The sequence below is a fragment of the Protopterus annectens genome, chromosome 17.part0 (assembly GCF_019279795.1).
Source record: "Protopterus annectens isolate FY-2018-M chromosome 17.part0, PAN1.0, whole genome shotgun sequence".
Lineage (NCBI taxonomy): Eukaryota > Metazoa > Chordata > Ceratodontiformes > Protopteridae > Protopterus > Protopterus annectens.
In genome coordinates, this window is record NC_056751.1 from 541,556,506 (window position 1) to 541,581,126 (window position 24,621).

Here is a 24,621-nt window from a genome sequence, read left to right on the forward strand (position 1 = left end):
TGGTCTTAAGCCCAAGTGCTTCAACCAAAGGCTTAGAATAGCAGTTACAATTTAATCAGGCTACTAACATGCAGTAATAAATGCAGCAGAATAAATGCAATAAAGTAGGAAGAAACACAAATACAGTAAAAGCAGATGAAGTGCATTCTTTTATATAACAATAGAAAACGAGCAAATTGATTTAAACAAATTATCCAATTAACCAGTAAAAAAAGCTCAAAACTGAACCCCGCTCCAGCAATCTTCGATCAGACAAGTTCTAACTGCACACTCTTGCCACTAGGGTGCAGGGGAACCTTCTCCAAAAAAGATGGCCTGGATTAGTGCTCAAGTTATACAAACAAAGGTAGATTCAGCATGCCTGAATCTAGTCCATGCTACAGCAAACAAGGTGCACCAATTTCAGAAAGAAAGAAACAGTTCAAATAAGCAGGCACAATAATCTTTTAACCAGAAATTCCCAGCTCAGAAAGGTAGAATCTAACCTCTCCTCCCACAAGAGTGCAGACCACAAACTTTTTTAAAGTAAAATAACTGGCCTGATGAAGTGCCTAAACCAGAACTAATACACTTTTAGAGTAACAGACACTGAGCCTTCAATCAGCAATTCCCAGTTTAGAAGGCTGTAAGCTACCTGTCCTGCCACAACAGCGCAGACCACAAACCTTCTTAATGTAAAACAACTGGCCTGAAGCCCAAGTGCTTAAACCGAAAGGCTTAGAATAACAGTTACAATTTAATCAGGCTACTACCAAGCAGTAATAAATGCTGCAGAGTAAATACAATTGAGTACTTTTAAGAAGAGGCAAAAGCAAAATAAAGTGTATTTTTTTTAGTAAAGTGCAAGGAGAGAGGAAGGGGGGAGCAGAAGAAAAATTCAAGGTTAAGAACCTAAGTGGGTTGGCCTTCACAAATGTTCTCTCTGTATTAAGTAGAGTGAACACCAGACTGGGAGGGATGTCCCAGATCAAATTTACAGTAGGGGCAGGCAACTGCAAAGCCACCAACTATAACAACTCTACAAGAATAGGGTGAGGGGAGGGGGAAAACAGTTTCAGGACAGATGAGAAACATAAAAAAATGTCAGAAAATATATAAAATAATTCAGTCAGGCAAACAATAATTCAGTCAGGAAAAATTAAGACAATGCAGAACTCTGAAAGGTTAAATGCCAAGAAATATACTTATCAATCAGCGATATATTTCCAGATTGTTTAAGAATCACACCAGCTAGAACACCAGGAGTTTCCAACAGTGTATGCAAGAATGTATAAACACAAACTATTTTTAAATCAGCAAGCCTTGAAGTAGTCAGAAGCAAATGAAACAAACACTTGGAAGCTGAGGACATCCCCTCAGATTCAAAGCCGACACTTTGGATCTGAGATATGTTGTGTTCCAACAAAGTCGGGGCTGATTGGATCACAGACGTCATCACAGCCAAGGAAGGAAGGGGCCATTGGATTGACTCTGGTAACCTCTTGAACTGAGGGCTCCAAAGCAAGAGGTCGGATTGGAGAAGGAATTATTAAGAGCACAAAGGTAGGATGGTTGTTCACAGATCCATTGGGGGATGGAGCAGGCAAAACTGCCATCTGTATCTGCATCCTGAAGAATCTCCTTATCATCCTGTCCACTTCCTCTTCAGAAAGACTCTGCAAAGATCTACTGGATGATGAAATGCAGTGAGGTCAGGAAGATTTCTTTGGAGTTCCCTGAAGAAAGGGAGACCTTAAAGTTGGAGATCTGACTTCCAGGGTGGAACTAGGAGTTCGGTGTCGAGGTGGAGTCAATAACATCTGTGTCAGATCCAAAGACTTCGGTTCTGACAATTTCAATGTCTTGGCAGGTGGCTTAGTCATAGCCCTTTTAGGGGACAAAGGGGGAAGCATTTTCTGTGCTCCCTGGGTTCCTTTTGCTTTTTCATGGGTGTTTGAGCCCCTGATTCCTTTGAAGATTCAGAGAGAGAGGAAGTAGCAGTCTGAGGAAGAAGGTCCTTCAATATTTATTTGTTGCAATGGTCACTTATTGTTGAGGCATTGAAACCCACACAGATGTCACAATTCACGTCTAAGTGACTAGAACCTAGACAGTACATGCACTCTCTTGTGGGCATCAGACTGTGTATTCTTGTGCTCACAGGAAGTGCATTTTTTTAAATCCAGTTGGCTTATGTGATTTATCAGCCACAGTTAGAAGCCAAGGTAACTACTACAAGGAATATTAAAGAGATTATTTTTTTTTTGCTAGAAGAGAAGAGGGACAGGGGTAAAAAGGGAAACTGACAATAATGATAGGACAGAGTTATACCAACCGGTATATACAAAGTTTATACAGATGAACAGAGAAACCTGAAAATAAAAACAAAAGTTGTTTAGAGGCTAAGGAAGGGTAATTGCAAATTTAAACTTTAAATTCACTCATGCCCCACTAAGAGCTATGAGAGAAGGAAATCCTGACTTGCTTGAATCACGACAAATGCGATCTGATGTAATCTGGAGGACCGGGACATTATGGGTATGGCAGGAGCTTGAGAATCAGATCCTAAGCTATAAAAGTAGAAGAGTTGGATCCAGGGTTCTGATCCGAAACCACAGGTTGAGGGAATGAATGAAACTGACAACATCAGATCATCTTCTTTATCATGGGCCTCAAAATCTGGGAAATCATCCCCAAACAAGTAAGTGATACCCTTTCCTTTACTAAAGAGTAGTGAAGGAAAGGGCATCACTCACTTATCTGGGGAGGAGTAAAGAACTAAAGGCATATCTCTCTAAACAAGCAACATGTAAATGAATGTCACGCAGCCATAGTATATGAACCAATGAACCTAATCTGATCACTGAAGACCACAACCTCCACTTAGTGTACAACTGAAAACTTAGCTTGTGCCACAAGTTCTGTCTCTGGATGTACAGCCTGTCATTTCCATGCTGTAAACATCTTCCTTTGTTAAATATCATCTCTACAGTATTATACAGGTTTGAAAAATGTACTTTGTTTCTTTCAAATCTTATGCCACATGAAATCCTATTCACAATTTATGTACATACTTTTCTTCTTTTGCAATCTCAGAGTTGGTAAATCTATTTAGCGGGGGGTGTGGGGGGCACAGCCCCCCACATTAGCGAGTTCGAGGTCCTGCATTTTCGACATTTAGGTGCTTCAAAATTTTAATCTTTCATCGTTCTAATATAGACCCTATTACTTCTTTTTTCTGTGTAAATTTTCACTCAAGGTGGACCTGAAAATATCTACATGGATAAGTGTTCCATTCCATTTATATTCATTAATAAATAAGTAAATAAACAAATTATCTCACCCTATATGTGTATAACTAACACGCACATGCACACACACAAACGGATCTCAGTAAAGCTAATCAGAAAAAAAATCAAGTTTTGAGGCATGTGTATGTTTTGTATGGTGTGTGTTAATTTGTCCAATTTAATTTGTGTTTGTTTAGGTGATAGGAGTGGACGTGAGTGCTTGCAGGTTAGGATTAGAGTAAGGGTTAGAACTTATGTTGTATGTGAGTGGAAGGTGTGTGTGTGTGTGTGTGTGTGTGTGTGTGTGTGTGTGTGTGTGTGTGTGTGTGTGTGTGTGTGTGTGTGTGTGTGTGTGTGTTTGCGTTAGTTATACACATGCAAGTGTTACTGGTTAGGGTTAGAAAAGGGGATAGCACTGTGTGCGTTTGTGTATCAGCCTATCTTTTCTAGTGGTAGTGTTATGGAAAAGGGTTTTGTAAGATAAGGTACCTGGTTAAGGTTAGAGGCAGGGGCAGGATCAGGGTTACCATGCATTAGAAGTGGTGCACGAGGATGAATAAGGCAAAGATGAGCAGAGTTTGGAGGTCCTGAAATATCACAAATGGGGAAATATAATGGAAAAGTAGCAAAAATAAAACTATTCACTGATGATTGCCCTATATTCACTTCAAATCCTGTTGCATCCCTAATAATCATGCAAATATTTTACATTAATTTACCAAAGTGTAAGAGATTAAGACATAACCTTAAAAAGAATGAAATGGTGCTTGTGAATAGTAAAACAATTCACTTACAAAAATAGGGAGGCTTTTTTACTTTGCGTGAGAAAGAGATCATTTAAAATATTTGACCATTTTAAAAAGTGACAAACCTAAATAATATCTGAGACAAACCTTTCATAAAACTTCTTAAACAGAGTCATCTTAAGATTTCTGTCTTGGGTAAAAATGATGTTCTTACCCAATATTACTGGTATACTTCATTCATTCCATATTTCTCCTTAGAATGTTTGGTTAAAGAAACTTTACCCTAAATTTGGAAGAAAAACATTCATCTAATTTCACAGAAAATATTGCATTGACATATTAAAAATGGAGGGTTTGGTTTAAACAATGTGAACCTTAGTGTGTCATCTCTGAACATTTACTCCAGCCTAAAAGGGGCAATGTGAATCTCGGTTCTAGTTATTTCAGAATATTCATCGATATCTTTATTTTCATGTCTGAAGTGGAGATGAAGTACCTGAGATGGGAGATCAGATGCACAATCTGGGACAGATGAATGCATGAGGACATCAGAGCTGAAGCCAAAGTACCTACACAGATGCAGAAAATGTCAAGGAGAACAGATTGCCGTGGTTAGGTCTCGTGCAGGAAAGCAAAAGATGTTTTGAAAAGCAGAGGAGAGAAATGAAAATGAAAGCAAAAGAACATCCATCTGAAAGATGTATGATTATATGCAAGAAGACCTGTGACAGTCAAGTATCAGTGCAGAAGAAGGTAGGAGAGTGCCACTCAATCAATAGGTGTAGTGACACCTGAACTAACATCCTGACTCCACAGAAAGTTTGGGAAAAAAGCGACTGATGATGATGGTGGTGGTGGTGGGTAAGCATTTGAAAGGTGTAGACTGAATGGCTTGAAAGAATGGACTTACATATACTAAGTACAAGATGCCATTTAGGTTCATAGGTTGGTACTAGGCTATCAGCCCTAGGGCCTATACAAGCCTAGCCATAACAATTCCCTGGCTATTTCTTCCCACACTATTTACTTCCCTGGACCCCTGTCTAGCAGGGTGACTGACGTGATCCCCGGGGTGAATTTCCTTTCTCCCATCCAATCGTCAAGGTTCCATTTGAAGAGGAACAAAGAGCCACTCTGCTTGACATGTATGGGCAATCTATTCCAGAGTCTGGGGAGTCTCTGGGTCAGGAACCTATCCCTCCAGCACGTTTTGTTTATTGTGATGACAAGGTTTAGATCCCTGGAGTGTGTGGCTCTGAGGGATTGGGATTTCTTTAAGTGTAGCATGTCCAACAGCTCTGGGTTTGACATGGCCTTGTATGTTAAGCAAAGATCACCTCTGAGTAGACGATATGTGACAGAGTATAGCTGGAGCTTTTTAAGGCGGTCAGCACAGGGCATCTGCCTTAGGCCTGTGATTCTTTTAGTGATGTATTTCTGTGGCCTTTCCAGTTATTGCAGATGTCTTGAGAGGTACATACCACACGGGGCATTGTATTCTATAATGGGTCTAATGAGGGATGAGTACAGTGGGACAATCACCTCCTTTTTTCTGGATGAAAAGCCCTTAGTGATGAGGTGTGCCACATAGAAGGATTTCCTGACTGTTGTGGCGATGTGGTTATCGAAGGTGAGACCACTGTCCACCTGTGTCCCTAAGTCTCTTATCAAACTTTCGGTGTTTAATGTACTGCCACCTATATGGTAATTCACGGATACATGTTTTTTCCCAAAGGGGACAACTATACATTTCTTGGCATTGAGCTTGAGCCCATGGCTCTCGCACCAAGCATCTGTTTATGTAAGGCCCTTTTGTAGAGTATCCACATCATTTGGGGATTCAATAATGGCTCCCAGTTTGCAGTCATCTGCAAACTTTGTTATCCAGAGTCCCTTAGTGTTGGCCTGTACTTCAGAGAAGTAGATGCCAAACAAGAGAGGTCCCAGGACTGAACCCTGAGGTACACCACTTGTCACTTGTCTGGAGTTGGATTTGGAGTCAGCTACTTTTACAGTGTGGGTTCTGTCAGTAAGCCAGTTGGCAACCCATTGGGTAACGTAGGGATTAATGCACAGCTTAGTAAGTTTATCTATGATTCCAGAGTGGGGGATGGTGTCAAAGGCCTTGGCAAGGTCTAGATAGGCTGTGTGGACTGCCTTACCCTTGTCCATGGCTCTGGAGACTGATTCGAAGAAGTCAATCAAGTTCAGAAGACAAGATCGGCCCTTCACGAACCCAAACTGTGTGGGGTCTAATGTTTGAAGGTTGCCAATGTCTTTGTTTATAAGTTCCATGATAATACTTTCCATGGCCTTGCAGATTAAGCTCATCAGACTGATGTGGGGCGGTAGTTCCCGGGATCCGAGGTGGATCCCCCCTTCTGGAGTGGGATAACTGTAGCTGTGCGCCACTCAGTGGGCATGAAACCTGAGGTGAGGCTATGATTAAACATGACACTTAGGTGAGGTGCCAGTTCATATTGTAGTTCATGTAGTACACAGCCCGGGATGTCATCTGGTCCCATGGATGCTGTATTCTTAGCTTTGGAGAGTACGTTTTTTACCTGTGTGGTCATTATTACTGGAATTTGGCAATCTTCCGGTATTGAGATGGGCCATTTAGGGGGTGATGTTGGCACTGAATCGATCTGCCAGGATATTGGCAATATCCTTGGGATCAGTATATTTAATGCCATTCTGTTGTAACTCAGAGCAGATCTGAGCATTGCCATTTAGATTCTTGACATAGTTATAGAATATGCCTTGTTGTCTTTGGAATCTTTGGCAATTTTGTTTTCGTAACTAGCTTTGGAGGATTTTATGAGGGATCTCAGCTTCTTACGGAGGCTGGTAAGGAAGTTTTTTGCATCCTGGGATTTTCCTCTTTTCTGCAACAGTTTCTTCCTTTTGTTGTAAAGTTTATGGCAGGGGACCACCAGATTGGCTTCTTTTTTTTGGATGAGAGCATCTTGGTTCTATTTGGGATGGCACGATTTATGCATGAGTGGATGTGCTCGTACAGTGCCTTAGTGTAGGATTCAGCAGTTAAACTTTCAGCTCCCATCTGCATGGGTGTCATGAAGTTTGTCACTTCTGACTTGAGTAGCATGAAGTTGGCTTTGGAGAAGTTTTTTATGGAGGTTTCCTTACTGGGGGGGTGGGGGTGGGATGGAGGTTTCCTTACTGGGGGGGGTGGGGGTGGGATGTGGATGTTAAGGGTGATTAGCTTATGGTCAGACGTGAATAACGAGGGGGTGATCATAGGTGTGGAGCATCGATTTCCCATGTTGGTATTGACCAGGTCTAGGATATTGGAGCCCCTGGTGGGACTATTGATTAGTTGATCCAGGGCGTTGGAATTTATGAATTCCAAGAACCGTTGGGCAAAGGTGTTGGTACATGAGTATCTTTCCCAGTTAATGGCAGGGTAGTTAAAATCATCCAGTATTAGGGTGTTTGGTTCTATCTTAATATTTTCCAGTATGTTTAGAAATGTGTAGTGAGAATCTTGGGGTATGGTGGGGGATCTGTAGCAAGCTACAATTTGGATTGTAGTCTTAGCTGCACCTGGAGAATTTCAGATGCATTGTGTTGGGCAACTAGCCCAGTGGTGTGAATATCCTTGGTGAATATTGCCACTCCTCCACCTTTAGTGTTTCGGCCCTGCTTTGGTGGCCGAAAAGTGTGGTAAGAGTTGTAGCTTGGCATTGCAGGGGTGCTCTCTGGAGCCTTGAACCAGGTCTCAGTTACTGCACAGATATCGATGTTCTCCATTTTTAGGAGTGCCTCGAGAGAGTGCATTTTGAGGTTAAGACTTCTAGCATTGAGTAGCATTACCTTCAGATTTTGCATGCTTGTACCGGTTTTGGTGGTAGTTTTGTTCTTTGAACTTTGCCTAAAAAAGGCACTATAGGGGTGGCAAGAGCCTTAGCCAGTAACCTGAATCCCAGAGGCGACAGGTGCAGACCATCTCTGGCAAAGCATCGTGGTCTGTCAATCATGTCGTCCCAGGCAGACAGATACTGGATCCCTTTGAATGACACCAGAAGCTAAGCCAATTGTTGAAGTCAATCATTTTGTCCTTATATTGTGGTATCATTCTGGGCGAAGGCAGGATGCTACTCAGGGCTAGGGTCATACAGAAGCTAAGCCAATTGTTGAAGTCAATCATTTTGTCCTTATATTGTGGTATCATTCTGGGCGAAGGCAGGATGCTACTCAGGGCTAGGGTCATACCTGCCTGGGCCACATGATCCGAGATCTCTTCTATGTCTCTTTTCATGTAGTCCAGGGAGGTACGTCTCAAGTCATTCACTACAACATGGACAATGACAGAGTCATATTTGTACTTGTTGTGGAGTGACTTGAGTGCATGAGTTATGTGGCGGATCCTGGCACCCGACAGGCAGCTGACTGTAATTTTCTCCTTGTTCAACCTGGTGAGTGGGACATCAGTATGCTGGACTATAGAGTCACCTATGACTAAAGTGTTAGGTACATTGTCTTGCCTTAGGGGCTGTTGCTGGGTGGCACACAGGTGTTTTGAACTATGTGACACTTTGGTTGTGATTGGTGTTTGTTTCCGTTTCAGCTTCAGAGGTCCTTGTTGCTTGGGAAGGTTACAGTTAAGGGCCTCTGCATATGTGGATTTAGTGTTGCTATATGTGGGTGTTGGTGGTGTGGGTTTAGAAGAGCTATGTGTTGCTTGAGGTGTAGTGTGGGTGTTAACCTTCTCCTCTTGACTGTCTAGCACAATCTTGGGTGGAGAGAGCTTTGCTTCCATTTTGGCTATGTAAGTGCATCTCTCACAGGTTGTAGTGTTGGGTGGTAGGAGGAGAGGGTTGTCTGTGTACATGAGGCAATTGCTGCATTGCCCCAGTATGCCCAGATTCACCAGGTGGACAGGAGAAACCACCGGAAGCTGACCCTTGGACATGCCTGGTTTGATGCTTTCTTTTTTTTTTTGTAAAGTAGTAAAGGTTGCTGATGCAAAGGTGCGCTTCCCTATCCTGTCCAGGGCCAGGGACTCTGTTAAGCGGATGGACAGTCAGGCTTTCTTTTTCCACCAGATCCTTTTTTGTTACGGCCGCCACCACCAGGGCATCCACAGGAAGACCTTTAGACCAATGGGGATCCATAGCAGGAGGGGACAAAATCTTATCAGGCCTCTGGGGAATAGCCTCGATGGTGTCAGGAGCCTTCCACGCACGCTACACGATGAGCCGGACAAGTTCATCGGCAGGTGGAGTAACCCAGGAGGTAGGGGGCCAGGCGCAAAAGGCATGCAGGAACACAGACTCCTCAGAGGTTGGATTAGAGGGCTGCCAGTCACCTTTCTGTTTAAGGATTTCAAGGATATCACCAAAGGATACCTCAGAGGGTGACCGAGGGGATCCTTCCCCCTCATCAAAGTCTGTCTCTTCAGTGAGTGACTCCTCTGTGGAGTCCATGTGCTTCCTCTTACACTAACTTTTCCGGTGGACTTTCTCAGAGGGAGAAGATGGGGAAGACAGCGGAAAGGGGATTTCCTGTGGAATATGTCCTGAGGCCCTTGCACCCGGTGACCACTAGGTGCAACTTGTGAAACCAGTGTAACAGAGGAGGGCGGGGGAATAGACAGCAGAAGCGAAAGCCTTCTCCATCACTTGAAAGGCTGGTCCACCTGAAGAGGGGTGAGTGTCCAGTACAGGGGTCACCCCTCCCCGAAGTGGCTTAGCCTGCCAACTTGGAGTCCCCGGATGGCTGTGGAACAGCAAATTATGTGTGTCACAACTGTCATCCTGGGTCGTAGCAAAACTTTTCTGCCATGAAGGCAACTGCGGTTCCTTAGTGAGATCCATAAAGGGAACCGCAGAGAGGGAAGACTGTGCTATATCAATGGACTTCAAAGGCAATGAAGGAGGAGAATAAGAAGGGGTCTTTTGAGATGGATGATCACCACCCAAGGAAGGATAGGTCCTGCGGGGTGGGGTACCTCTGGCCAAAAGCACTTGATCCACAAGATGCAACACGTTGTGTTCGGAAAGGCTTCTAGTGCGCCTCACGGAGACTGAGGGAGAAACAGGTCTGTCCACAGAAGAGACAAGCTCGTTGCCCATCTCACCAGTCTGCACCGAGAACAACGGTGCCAAGAGAGACTGGACCACGGGTGTCTGCACCGAGGAAATCACTGGTGCCAAGGTCACGGTCTGCACTGACACAAGGATCGGTGCCGAAGTGGTTGTCACTACTGAAGCTGGAACCGACAAAATTGGAGCCAATAACTGAAGCTTCAGTTCCGAGTAAGATGTCGGAGCCAACGTGGTCAAGGTCTGTGCCGACTGAATGGTCAGTGCTGATACAGTAGTCGTAATAGTCTGAACCAAAGAGCCCCTCGGTGCCGATATAGTGAAGGCTGCAGGAGAAGACGGAGACGATATCACTGATGGTGCCGTAGGCCTCGGTGTTGAAGGTCTAGGCGCCGAAAGCACTGGGGCTGACTGAGTGAGCTCTGGAGCAAAAACTTTAGCCTTTTTAGGTCTTGGTTGGCGGGAGTCCCCAGCCGGGGACGAAGGCAAAGACTTGGCCATAGTAGGAACATCCAACATTTTCTTATGGGCTCTAGGAAGGGTTGAAACCTTTGACCCAGAAATAGCCTCTGAAAAGGGAGATTTGAGAGGTCCCTTCAGCAACAACTTATTTTTCTTTTCTAACAAGGTTCTGTTAGAAAAATGTTCACAAATAGTTCAGGATGGGTCAACAGATAAGTGGGACACCCCCAAACAATAAACGCATAACGTGTGCATCAGATGTAGTTAATTTGTGTCCACAATCAGAACACCTTTTAAAACCCGGACTACCTTTCTTATCTGTCATGATAGAAAAAAGGGGATAGTAGAAAGGGTACCATCAATGGTACAAAAGAATACCTGAAGTTATGAAGAAAGGAAGATTACCAATGATGGTAAGGGAGAAATACCTTGTGGTAAAAAGTTGTAAAGAGAAGAAAACTCAAGAAAATATGGTCGCCAGATGCGATAGGGTAAGAGACAACAAAACAGAAACTTTTCTGACAGAAAAAGTTATATAAATGACTATTCTGACAACAAATAAGAAGAAGTTATGTACTTCACCATAACGTTCCAACTGAGTAGGTAAACTTAATTTGTCAGCAACCTATGGGTTATCGGATCCGCATCGGATCTGAGCCGGCAGTTTCCAACAGATAAGATCCAAGCTCCAAGCTCCTCCCCTTACTCATAACTCCCTGCCATCCCTTCCTGATCTCAGATCGAGTTTGCCTAAAGCAAGGCTTGCAATCACCACCTATCTAGAGTAAATTGGGTACAATCTACCGTGAAGCGGAAAAATCAAGAACATCCAAAGAGGACAGGGGGACGGAGGGAAGGACGGTTGCTGACAAATGAAGTTTACCTACTCAGATGGAACGTTATGGTGAGTACATAACTTCTTAATCTGAAGTAGTTAATTTCATTTGTGCATTAGCCTATGGGACAGAGTCCCCAGCTACCTGAATCTTGGGAGGCCCTCAAGGAAGGATGTGCCGGAGCACTGCGGAGCCAAAAGATGCTCTCCCTCTTGAAACCAAATCTAACTTATAGTGGTTTATAAATGTGTGAGAAGAAGCCCACGTGGCAGCCGAGCAGATGTCATCCAGCGAAACTCTGGCTCAAAAGGCAGCAGAGGTAGAAACACACCAAGTTGAAAAGGCATGGACTCCCTGAGGAGCAGGCCTGCCAGAACTCTCATAGGCCAAGAGAATACACTGAGAACTCCAACTGGATAATGTGTTAGAAACAGCTTTCCCGAAACTGGATTTAGCAAAGGACACAAACAGCTGATTTGAACATCTATAACAGGCTGTCCTGTGCAAATAAAATCTCAACTGTCTGTGTACATCCAAAGAGTGTAACTTCTATTCGCCCTTATTTTGGTAATTGGGGAAGAAGACTGGCAAATCAATAGACTGATTAATGTTAGTTTCGGAAGAAATTTTGGGAAGAAAAGAGGGACTGGTCCTGAGGGATACCCTATCCTTGTGGAAGGTCAAGTACGGAGGCTTGACAGAAAGGGCTTGAAGCTCAGAAACCCTTTTCGCCGAAGTAATAGCGACTAGGAAAGCCATTTTCCAGGATAAGAATTTGAGATCTACCAAGGCAGCAGGCTCAAAGGGAGAAGCTGTTAAGGCCTACAGTACCAGCGATAAGTCCCAAGAAGGGATCACATCCTTCACCGGAGGCCTTAGTAGGAAGGTGCCTTTTAAAAAGGCCTTGCATAATCTGGATGAGGTCAAAGGACCAAGATCACATCCAACATGGTAATGAGCGATTGCCAACTGTACTTTGACTGTGGAAGAGCTAGCCCCATTATCGGACAGACCTGATAGAAAATCCAGCACAGCTGGTAACGGAGCTGTGAAAGGATCCAGATTCTGATGTTCAGCTCAAATAGAAAAACGTTTCCATTTGCTAAGATAAACTTTTCTAGTAGACGGTTTGTGAGCCGCCACTAGGATCGCTTTGTCCGGGGAAGAGATACCAGGAGTCCGAACTAACAGTGGAACTGGATCAACCAAGCTGTGAGCTTGAGGTTGTCCAGGTTCGGGGTTGGTAGGCCCAGAGGGTGAGATATCAGATCCGGGAGAGGATCTAGAATCCAGAGAGGATTCACTAGATGAGACCACAGATAAGGGATCCATGCCTGACGAGGCCAGAATGGGGCAATGAGGATTATCGTGCTCCCCAACCATTTGGCTTTCTGCAGAAATGTCAGCATTAGGGGAAGAGGCGAGTAAGCATAAAGTAGACTGGGAGGCCAAGCATGCACCAGAGCATCTCTTGGTGATTCCCCGGGCCGTGTTTGAAGGAGAGGCGAAAAGATCGCAACAAGGTTGACCCAATTTGGAGGAGATCTGCTTCACTACACTGGGATTCAGAGACCACTCGTACGGCGAGAATCTGTCCGTTAGGATGTTGGACCGACCCGGAATGTGCGTCGCTACGAGAAAGCGGTTGGTGGAAATCGCCCATTCCCAAACTCTCATGGCCTCTCTACAAAGTGGATAGGATCTGGTTCCCCCTTGTTTGTTGATATACCAAACGACCGACATGTCCGTTTGGATCGCAATAGTCCCGATGGGAAGAAGGCTCTGAAGTGCTTGCAACGCTAACAGCATCGCCCTCATCTCCAGGACATTGATATGCAGTGAGGTCTCTGACTGGTTCCATGTGCCTTGGACGGTCCTGCCGCAGCAATGCCCCCACCCACCTGAGGCGAGAGGTGTCCGTGGTCACCGTGGCTAGGGGAGGGGACATAGAGAAGGGGTGCCCCTTTTGGAGGTCCGGAGACTGGAGCCACCATAAGAGGGCACTCCTGCAAACCCTGCTGAGAGGGACAGGATGGCTCAGGGGAAAACGTAGGAAGGACCATTGGACTCGGAGGGTCCATTGCAGAATTCTCATTTAGGCACACCATGGGAAGAAGATTGATGATAGCCACCATCGAACCTAGGGCCCTCAGGACCAGTTCTGCCGGAGGGGTTGGACAATGAAGAATGGCTTGCACATGAAGTCTTAGGGATCGTATCCGGTCCGGAGTTAAGAAAGCTAAGAGCTGGTTTGTGTCCAACCTGGCTCCGATAAAGTCTATGACCTGAGTTGGGAATAGGGAGGATTTCCCTGCGTGTATCGTGATCCCCAGCCGGGGAGCTAGGCAAAGGAAGAAATTCCTGGCTGTGCAGAGTAGATGCCTTGTGGGGGCGGTCAGGAGCCAGTCGTCCAGGAATGGAAAGACCTGAATTCCCTGGAGTCTCAGGCGGGCCGCTACCACCGCTAACATCTTGGTGAACATCCTGGGGGCCGTGGTGAGACCAAAGGGGAGGACCCTGAATTGGTAATGGCTGGCTCCTAGCCTGAAGAGGAAAAACCTCCTGGATCGTCTGTCCATTAAGATATGGTAGTACGCATCCTTGAGGTCTATTGAGCACATCCAGTCGTTCTCCTGCAAGAGGGGGGTGGTGGATTGAAGAGTGACCATTCGGAACTTTTCTCTGGCTATTGCCAGGTTCAAGAGGGATAAGTCGAGGATTGGTCTTAAGTCCCCTGTCTTTTTGGCACCAAGAAGAATCTGGAGTAAAAGCCCGATCCATACTGGTCTGGGGGGATGTGCTGGATCGCTCCTTTTTCTAGCAGCTGCCAAATTTCTGTGGCTGCGGCCTCCCTCTGATCGGGTGGGACATCGGGGAGGTACCTGGGTCTGAGAGGGGGATGGAGAAACGGGATCTCGTAGCCTCTGGATATGATCCGAAGCACCCAGCGGTCTGTCGTGATGGACTCCCAAACGGCTAGGTGCTCCGAGAAATGTCCCCCTACTGCCTCCAGAGTGGAGCAGTCGGGTAACCCCTCAGGGTTGCTGCGTGGGATGATCAGAGAAAGGTTCTCTGGACCCAAAGTTCTTCGGTTCCCCCTATGCCTCTAGGGTGGTGTCCACCCTGTCCTCCTCTGCCTCTGAAGGACGGGGAGTCCGGAGCAAAACGGGATTGCTGAGACTTTCGGAACCACATCTTCTTCTGTCCCTTTTGCTTCTTAAGGAAGGACCTTTGGGGAGTCGAGAAGCAGACTCCGACAGCAGACGTCTTCCCATCTTTCCCGCTCTGGACCAAGGTGTCGCGTATGGTCTTGCCAAAGAGGGCAGAATCGTCAAACGGGGCATTAGCAAATGACGCCTTGAAGGGTTCTGCGAAATCACAGTGGCGGAGCCAGGCCTGTCACCTCAGTATGATGCCCGCTCTGCTAGCTCTAGTGGCCCCTTCTGTAGCATGGGATAGCAGCCGCATAGAGGTATTAGAAATCGACCTGCGAGTGGCCATTCGGGTAGAGTACACCTGTTTGTCCTCTGCCGACATGGACTCTGGGGGCGACCCGATGTATTCCTGTATTCTTTGATAAGATCCCGCTGGAGCCATATGACATATGCTATGTAGTTCAGCGACCTTATGGAGAAGGTGGGTGAAGCAAACATCCGCTTCCCCAAATGGTCCATCGCCCGAGACTCCTTGTCAGGGGGATGGACCGAGGGACTCTCTTGGACCAGTTCCCTGTTGGTGGCCGCCACCAACATGGCATCTTCAGGGGGTTTCCTTGCTCCAATGAGACCTGTCTGAAGGCGGGCTGAGAATTCTGTCAGGCCTCTTAGGGACGGGCTCCACAGTGTCCGTCTCCTTCCATGCCCTGGTAGTGATCAGATCTACCAGGGGATCAGCCGGAGGGGACACCCAAGAGGTAGACGGGCCTGCTTCAAACGCCTCCAGGAACACGGACTCGTCTGAGGTAGGCTTTGGGGCAGACCAACCCCCCCCCCTGATCCTGAGCATCTCCATGATGTCTCCAAATGAGACATCTTTGGGGGGTGATCTTGGGGAACCTTCCCCTTCCTCCAAATCCGTGTCCTCTGTTAAGGACTCAGGGGAGTCCAAGTGCCTCCTTTTGCACTTGCGTTTGTGAGGAACCTGCTAGGGGTGGCTGTCCGAGAAGGCCTCACCAACCACATCCTGTTCCAATAAGGGAACGACCTGGGGCGTCTGAGCAGGCTGTCCCTGGGACTGGGAGATGGAAGTCGGACCAGTCTGCAAGGGAGTGCAGCGTGGAGCGGTAGCTAAGGCCGGGGGCCTGTAATCCCTCGACAGAACCCTCTCCATTATGTCGAATGCCAAAGGAGAGCTACTCTCTCTAGTATCTGAGAGCAGACCCTCACTCGGATCCGACGAGCAGATCGGGGCCAGAGCCGAAAAGATCAGATCCGAAGGGCCAGTACGCTCTGACCTACTCGGAGCCGAAGGCATACTGACCACCTTGGATCCGAAGCTCAACTCTCGACTCCGAGAACCTGGATCCGAAGAAAAGGGACCTGACAGGCTCGAGGGCGCTGTCGGTACCGATGGAGTCGGGTACTATATTCCCTCGGCTCCGACGCTACTCGGCTCTGTAGACCCCGAACCCCAAAAGTGGGTCAGGGAAGGAGCAATCGGGGCAAAAAAAAAAGGGGTCGATCTCCCCCCCGGAGGGGGGGATGCAAGAGCACTCCCATCTGCAGCTGGGCCTGAAGGAACCTTCTCATCATCCGGTCCAAGTCTGCATCTGTTAGGCTTCTTGTAGATCGGGAAGAGGCCACCGAGGCGGGATGGGAGTGCCGCCTCAATGACCTCGAAGGAGACTGGGCTTCATCCTCCTCCGGCCCCGGCGAAAAGCTGGGGGAACGGAGCCGGGAAGGAGAAGGTCCGGACGTCCCAGGATGAGAAACTCGCTTGGCTGGTGGGGCCAAAGCAGGGGCCTCGGCCTGCTGCTTGTGTTTTTCACGGTGCTTCTCCCTCCTGGCTTCCCTATCCTCCTGGCCCAAGGTGGGAGGTTGAGTCCCGGCCAGAGGAAGGGAAGCATCCGTCGGCGCTGCCGCAGCCACGGCAGGAGCCACGGAGGGGCCTGAGGATGGAGCCGAGTCCGGGGGCAGGAGTCCTGCCACAATCAGCTTCGACCTCTGGTCCCCGATAGCCCTGGGGTTGAATGCTGCACAAATAGAGCAGCCAGAAGACAGGTGTTCAACCCCAAGGCATATCACGCACTGAGTGTGGCCATCAGCTGGGGAAAGCTGATGGCCACACTCGGTACACTTAGAAAAGAAAGTTTTGGTGGCCTCAGACATCCCAACTGAAAACACACATGCTAGGCCCCAAAACCACACACACATTCACACACCCTAACGCTGACGAGAAATGGGAGGAAAGGCTAACAATTACACTAAAAACAAACTAAGGGTAAACAGCTCAACACCAACTCACTCAAAAATTTAACTTTTACAGAAAAAGAAAGGATTTTCTCACAGACTGTATAGTCGAAAGCCCGGAAGCTCGAGATCAAACTGCTGGTAGTAACCGCTGCAAACTAGATCTGAGGTCAGGAAGGGATGGCAGGGAGTTATGGGTAAGGGGGAGGAGCTTGGAGCTCAGAGCTCAGATCTTAGCTGTTGGAAACTGCTGGCTCGGATCAGATGTGGATCCGATCACCCATAGGTTGATGCACAAATGAAGCTAACTACTTCAGATCTATACTTAGCTCAAGAGAAGCAGCTTGACACGACCAAATGGCAACGTGGTAAATGAAATCAGAAGTAACAGGGAGAGGGGGATTATGAGTAAGAGTTTAGCTCGAGAGTTTGTAGTGGACATGAGCTTGGAAAATGGCCGGCTCAGTTCAGAGGTCGAAACCGATACCCATACATAAGGAATGGACGAGGATTAACAATATCAGATCAAGCTGTTAAGATGGCAGCAGGCTTTCTCACCATTCCTTTTGTTCAAACAGGAGTACCCCAAGGCTTCATACTTACCGCTCCTTCTCAACATTTTTACCAACAACCTACAGTTATCATGCAGTCTCTCATTTGTAATGCAACACGCAGATGACTCTACTCTCATCTATTTCCAATACTATCTCTGAACTACACACACTAATACAGAATTCCTTTATCTCTGTTGAAAAATGGCTCAGAAATAATCAACTAATCTTTAATCCGAAGAAAACTCAACTCCTTCTCTTCCTGCCTCAGACACTCTCTCATCTTAAATCCAACTTTTCTCTTTCCTCCCTAGATGGCACCACTATCTCCCCTACCTCACACACCAAACTCCTCGGGTAATAATTGATGACCGATGAAAATCTGACTTGCACATACAACAGGCCATCAAATAAAAAAAAAAAAAAGACTACTTTATAGGAACAAAATTCCTCACTAATGCCACAAAACGCACTCTTGTGCAGGCATTTCTCTTACCTAGTCATCTAAACACTTCCCCCATCCTTACCAATATCCATACTACCTTAATGCAGAAACTGGAACAATCATACAACAAAATTGCTAGATTTATTTTAAACCAACCACTGTTGTCGCATCACTGCCTCTCACTAAACAAACTTCAGTGGCTGGAATTTCTGCACCTTCTCCTACAATTGCAACTCCACAATACCTTTTCCATACTCAACAACTCCTTCTGGTCTGCCCTGCTCTTGCTTCCCATGCTACTCTGTACTCCCCCCCCCCCCACCAGCATCTCTGGAGTGTTGATCAGCATCTTCTCTCAGTTTATAAACCCAAAAGGAATATTGGCAAACTACTTTACAAACACTCTGTCTCACTAAATTAGAACAAACACCCTCTCCATATCAGAACCAACCTTTCCTTTCCCTATTTTAAAAAGGAGCTTAAATCCCATTTACTAAACTTGAAATTATGCCGTTGCCTTGACCACATGTAGTCTTAGTCTCTCCCACTGTATAACCTGTTGCATCTCCTTTCTTTCTGTTAGTAACTTCTGCTTAAACTAACCTCCTAAACCCTCAACTCTACTACTATAGCCCCCCTCCTTTCTCTTCCCCCTAACATTCTCAACACCCCCCCCTCCCACTTTCTATCAATGTCTATACATTTTCCTTCTTTTGAACAATGATTATCTTTTTGTTTTTACTCTTATATGTAATAAATTTAGACCACTACTATCAGTGCAACCCTTAATGTTCATATTTTTTTCTTTTGTTTTTCCCTTTATAATTAATTTTGTATTTGCATTACTTTTAATAGTTTTTGTCCTGTTTGTTTAAACATCTTTGCTTATGTTTGCTGGGGCTCTTTCCTCTTGCGTCTCCACTAAAAATGGGTTGCTTACTATCAATGTAATGCAAATAGTTAATAACCTTTTCTTTTTTACAATTATTTTGTATTGTGATTATTTAATATTTATATATTCTCACTTTATCTTTACTTATGTTTGCTGGGACTCTCCCCCCCCCCCCGAGTCTCCACTGAAATGGGTTTGTTTGCAAACTCAGTTGGACTAGCCCGGTTAACAAATGTGAAATAAATAAATATGTAAAGTTAAAGCTAGGAAGAGCTCAGTAAATTATGGACCAATGCATATGAATTCACTAGTTACCAAAACAATAGAAAATTAAGATTTACAAGGTTCCTTGGACAAAAAAGGCTGCTTACTGAATTGTAGAAGAGACTCAGCAGGCAGATACTTCCAAACTAACTTATTTAAGTTCAACAACTGGAACTCCAGGAATGTGGGCAATGGTAACTCTTTGAATGCGATCATTCTGCATTTCAGCAAGGCTTCTAATGTGGTCCTGTACCATGTACTGTAATCAAATCTGAATGTTTATATGCATAACAATTTGCTGCTTGGTGGAAAAGTCAATGAACTATGGTCAGGCAATGTAGGTACCATGGGGAGTTATTTTGAGAGTGAGATGGTCACTAGTAGTGTCCCACAGGAGTTGATATTGGGCCCAGGAAAATTTAATGTATTCACCTTTAACTCTTGCAAAGGCTTGGAAAACTAATAAGGCAGAAGGGGCAGCTGAATGTCCTAATAGACAGAAAGTACTTTCTTAAAGCCATCAACTTCACTTCAGTCCTTCAAGATGTATGGTACTTACACTTGCAGAATATCAACCCAGAGGCTAAAAAATTCAGTGGGGAAAGAGCAGTCAGTTCTACTAGAAAACAAAACTCACGGGGCTAAATGCAAAAGAGTGGCAACAAAGACAAAATGAAATGCTTCTTTATATAATCCAAGGTGGAAAAGAAAGCAGCAACAGATAGCAGATGATATCATGTCATTGTCAGGTTAGTTTTACAACTCCTGATGTACTCTACACAGTTTGGGAGGCTTTATGGGGGAATAAGAGGTCACGCAGCTGTGTAAAAAACACAGTAACTAAAACTGGTGAGGAGGGTCAGACAAGACATATGAGAAGTTTCAAAGTTTAACCTTTTGATGCTTGGCCTATCATACCATGTGGTTCGATCCAGAAATCTCAGCCTCCCAAGTAGCTAGGATTACAAGAGCAAGCCACTACACCCGGATAAAGTTAAGGGAGCACAATGTTTTTAAACAGGAAAAGAGAAGAGGCCGGGGGCATTTGATAAGATATGAGCACTTAAGGTGCTAAAGGGAAGCAGTGATCTGGTTACACTAAAATGAAAGGCTAAGGCGCAAAGCAGAGAGCACGACTAGTGTATATACATAAAACTCAATTTGTTCCTGACCTGAGACCGTGATTTTTCACAGATGATGTCTGACAGATTGAATTATTTATCTGAATGAGTGGTACAAACTAAGACAGCTGAGAATGTTTTTGACAGTGTGTAATCCCTGGAGTTACACAGTGGAAGTGGCCGTAACTCCATTAAGTGACCTGCAAAACTAAGGCAGACCACAAAGACTAACATTCCTCTGACTAACTATTTTATGGAACACAATGCCATTATATGCATGATACAAGAAATAAAGCAGTCTGCACTGACACATAATAGAACCATCTACTGTTAATCATAAAACCCATCCATAATCAAAATACAAATTACCTAATTTGCTCGCCTGGCTAGAATTTCCAAGACTGCCACAGATACCACATGTATGGAACTTCGGTTTGTATTTAATGGAAACCTACAAATAATAGCAAACATTAACGAACATTATGTGTACCTTTTTCAAACACTGCATTAAAACAGGAATAGTAACATTTAAAAGTTATTTTCAAATGATGTGATCTGTAATAATTGTTTTTATGTGCATGACTAAAAAAATCTAAAACAAGTACAATGTGAATATAATTTCATGACAGGGGATGGAGCAAGTCATCACCAATACATGCAAATCACTTAAAAGCAAAACCTAAAATAACTGTACATTGGCTGAAATACTACCACAGTTTGAGTAAACTCTCTGTACTTCCCTCAGCATGGGAGTTGTGCTACCAATAGTCCTCCTATTTTTTTTTTAAAGCACAGTTGTACAAGTCCTAATTACCTATAACAGTATATGATCAGATGTTACACTGTCTCAGTGGCATATAGGTCCTGTGCCTTCAAAAACCTATACTGGCATCTTTCCAGATCTCAGAATCCCTTCCTCAGACCTTCTGAGAGAGAGAGAGGTGGCTAAGCCCCTCCCATCAGGGGAAGCCTTAAAACAGTCACAAAAAGTCAGTTATTCAAAGTTGTAAAATGCATGATCTTTTTGTCATGATTTTTGATACACAACTTTGGTGGCAGTGTTAAAATTCTTACACCTAACTGAAAAAAATAATTAAATAAAAACAACAAATAATATACATATGAATATATATCTGATTCTGATGTGTAAACGCATATCATCCTGGTGTGGATTCGATAACATCCTGGTCTTCATGTTAAATATTCACGAAGACTATTATTTATTATGTAAACTGTAACATGCACCTATTTGTTTGAAATGGATTTTGTATATCTTCCTAAATACAACTATAAGTCAGTCTGATGATGTTCCTATTCAGTGGCAGTTCTGATGATGTGTCTGTGTAGTGCTATTTCTGGTGAGGAGTCTGTGTAGTGCCACTTCTAACGATGTGCTTCTGTAGTGCTACTTATGGTAATGTGCCTATGCAGTTCCACTTAGGATGAAGAGTCTGTACGGTGGCACTTCATGTGATGCACCTGTGCAGTGCCACTTTTGATGTGCTGTTCCACTTCTGGAGAGGAGTATGCCCAGTGGCACTCCTTCAGATGCACCTGTCCAGTGCCATGTCTGGGGATGTGCCTGTACAATGCTACTGCTGATGGTGATGTGTCTGTGCAGTGCCACTACTGCTGATGATATGCTTAAGCAGTGCCACTTTTGGTGATGTGTCTGTGCAGTGCCACTGCTAATGTGTCTTGTGCTATGCAGTGTTACTTATAATAATGAGTCTGCACAGTAGCACTGCTTCTGATGTGTCTGTGCACTGCCATGCCTGGTGAAGTGAGTGTGCAAGACCACTGCTACTGATATATGTCTTTGCACTGCCACTTCTGGTCACATGCCTGTGCAGTGCCACTTCTAGTCATGTGCCTGTGCAGTTCCACTTCTAGTGTTGTGTCTGTGCAGTGCCACTTGTAGTGTTAGTTGCTTACCAAGTAGCAAATGTAACAGTAATGTTACAAAATGTGGATCTAGTTCTAGTTCCCAAGAGAGAAGGTAGCATTGTTGTGGGACTCTGCTGTGATGTTAATGCAACCGTGATCTCTTCACTAAAGCACACCCCCCAAAACAGGTAGACTATATGAGCAGAATCCACCAAAGGTACAGGCCGCATTTTCATTTGAATTGTTGCTCTGAACATAGCTCACTTTGCCAGGAAAAGATAACATGATTCACAAACATTCTAGGGAGACTGAGAACTGTGGCATTGGACCTGCAAAGGTACTTATTATGACTTAATTGTACTAATGACTTTATCCGAGGCAGACCTTGGTTTTGGGTGAATTCTACAATATGATGCAGCACTGGAGGAAACAGCTCTGTCTGGTCTGGTGGGTGTGGGGGAATTCCTCTGAAAACAGGAGGATTTTTGATACACTGACAAGTGTGTTCTCCAAATTATTTTCTGAACCAACTTGTCAGACTATTCGCAGTGATGCTGCAGGGTTGAGAGACAGCCAAGGGAAGGGGGAAGAAAAGGAAGGGTGGGAGGGGTAAGGGTGTTCCGTCTCTCAGCATCATCATTCCTTTGCAAGAGTTGATCCTTTTTTTTGGAAAAGAATCCCCTTGTTTAATTTTGAAGAATTATCCTTCTGCCATTTCCTTTTGAATCTCTGACTTTTCTTTGGCTGGGATATTTGTTTGCTCTGTCCTTAGAAGGAAGATTCCTTGTTTGGGGAGAACTTGGATACATGTAACATCCTAGGCACCCCAGTAATTTGCCCCTGTCATCCCACTATTTGAGAATGTGTGTTTGTGGCTTAAACACCAATTCAGAACTTTCAGGGGTATTCACAATGTCGACTTTTAAATCATCAGAAAAGTTCTGATTACTGAACCAAGTATAATCGTCTTAATACAAGAAAAAACAGAAGCATTTTCTCTAGACTGTATCTGCACATTCAAGTATACCTCCCAAAGTATGTTTTGAAACCAGAGTCAAATCTGAAACAATTTCATTCATATGCAGTAAAATCATCCATACTGTTTGGACACTGTAAAATAAATTCCCACATAGATTTGTGATAATTTAACATTCTAAAGATAAGATTACTAGAAAAAGAGTTTCTTTTGCCCTGAAGATCTATTCATTTTCCATCTTTATCAGGGGAGTTGTATTAGATGTAGCAAAGTACTTTTCATTTGAGCAGGCATCTAGGGAGATTGCAACTTGGTCAGCAGTCAAACAAGAAGAGAGACCTGTCATTTCAAAGGAAACCCTATATTTTCTCCAAGTCTTTTTACAGACTGCTGGAATAGATACTGGTGTCCTGCAGTCAGCTTTATAAATATTTTCCAAGGCTGATAAGAGAGGGGGATAGCCAAAGAATTGGACATCTCATCCTCTATAAGGTCATATACCCTGTCTAGCTCTGAGGTATTTTTTAACTCCTACCACGTGAAATCACCAGAAAATGTAGAAACCATCTGAGGAACAGTGAAGACTTGTTTGGACTTCATCTCAGGTTCACCTTTCAAAGAATCAGAGTGACTGGACTCAGTGTCAACAAGGGAATCTCTGTGTAACATCTGTCTCCTGCCATGGCATCTCTGCCACCAGGTCCATCATGTGGTCAGCGGGATAGATCACCCAGGAGGTAAAGTGGGTTGATGTAAAGGTCTTAGAAAACCTCATCATTTGGGGAAGTAGAGTCAGTGAGCCAATTATCCCCTCTACTGCATTTATTCTCTTATATTGCCAAATTTTGCATCCTCTGGGTGGGATTGTGGGGACCCTCCCCCTTCATTAAAGTTGGAACCCAGGGTAATAAACTGTTTGGGGAGTCTGTGTCTCCCTTCTTGCATGTATGTTTTCATGGAACTCCAGAAGGATCATGGTCAAAGCACTCACAGAATTATGATGACTGTCATAGTGAGATTGCTTAAGACCTTCAGAAATAACCTATCCTGGGAAAGGATAAGTAGTAAAGACTGCAGACTGATGGGCGAAAAGGATGAAGCTGAAGTCAGTGGATCATCCCCTACCTGAATAGTATGTTGGGGTATGATTTTCTTGATAAACTTAAAGGTTGACTAAGAATCTGTCGCACTGAAGACAGCTGTCATGTCAGTCATAAAGGATGTGGTCTTTGATGGTACAGAATATACAGGTACCTGTGCCGACTGTCTCAGGTAACATAATCTGAGATGATATGGTGAATGCTAATAACACGAACACTAAAAAGTGTAGTGAATGGGTTGGTGCCAATCAAAGTGCTAAAGACGGGATAACAAGAGGTCATCACTAAGACTCTGCAGACCCACAAGTGATTACAGTCAAGTTAGCTGGATACTCTGGAGTTGGCACCAAGTGGTCCGATCCTGCCAGCATCAAAGTAGGAAGCTCAGGGAATGTCAATGTTTCTGAAACCTCCTATACTGATTTTCATGCCATTGAAGGAGCTTCATTCTGTACAGACCTAAGGGCAACCCACACCATCCTAGAAATTGAGTGGGACAGAATAACACCCATATCAATTTGCACCTTCATGAAGGCTCTCATCAGCCTTTTCCAATAAAATCAGAAGAGCTACAAACAAACTGTTAAGGATGAAGA

The 24,621-nt window shown here is 44.7% G+C and overlaps 1 protein-coding gene across 1 annotated transcript in view; it reads right to left on the reverse strand.

The window, feature by feature from the left end:
• LOC122791455 (mucin-6-like) overlaps window positions 1-24,621 on the reverse strand; it is a 1,068,266-nt gene that overhangs the window by 871,292 nt on the left and 172,353 nt on the right. Inside the window, exon 5 of the mRNA XM_044059200.1 lies at window positions 20,432-20,513. Within this exon, the coding sequence (XP_043915135.1) occupies window positions 20,432-20,513 (82 nt within the window). The remainder of the gene's footprint in view (window positions 1-20,431; window positions 20,514-24,621) is intronic.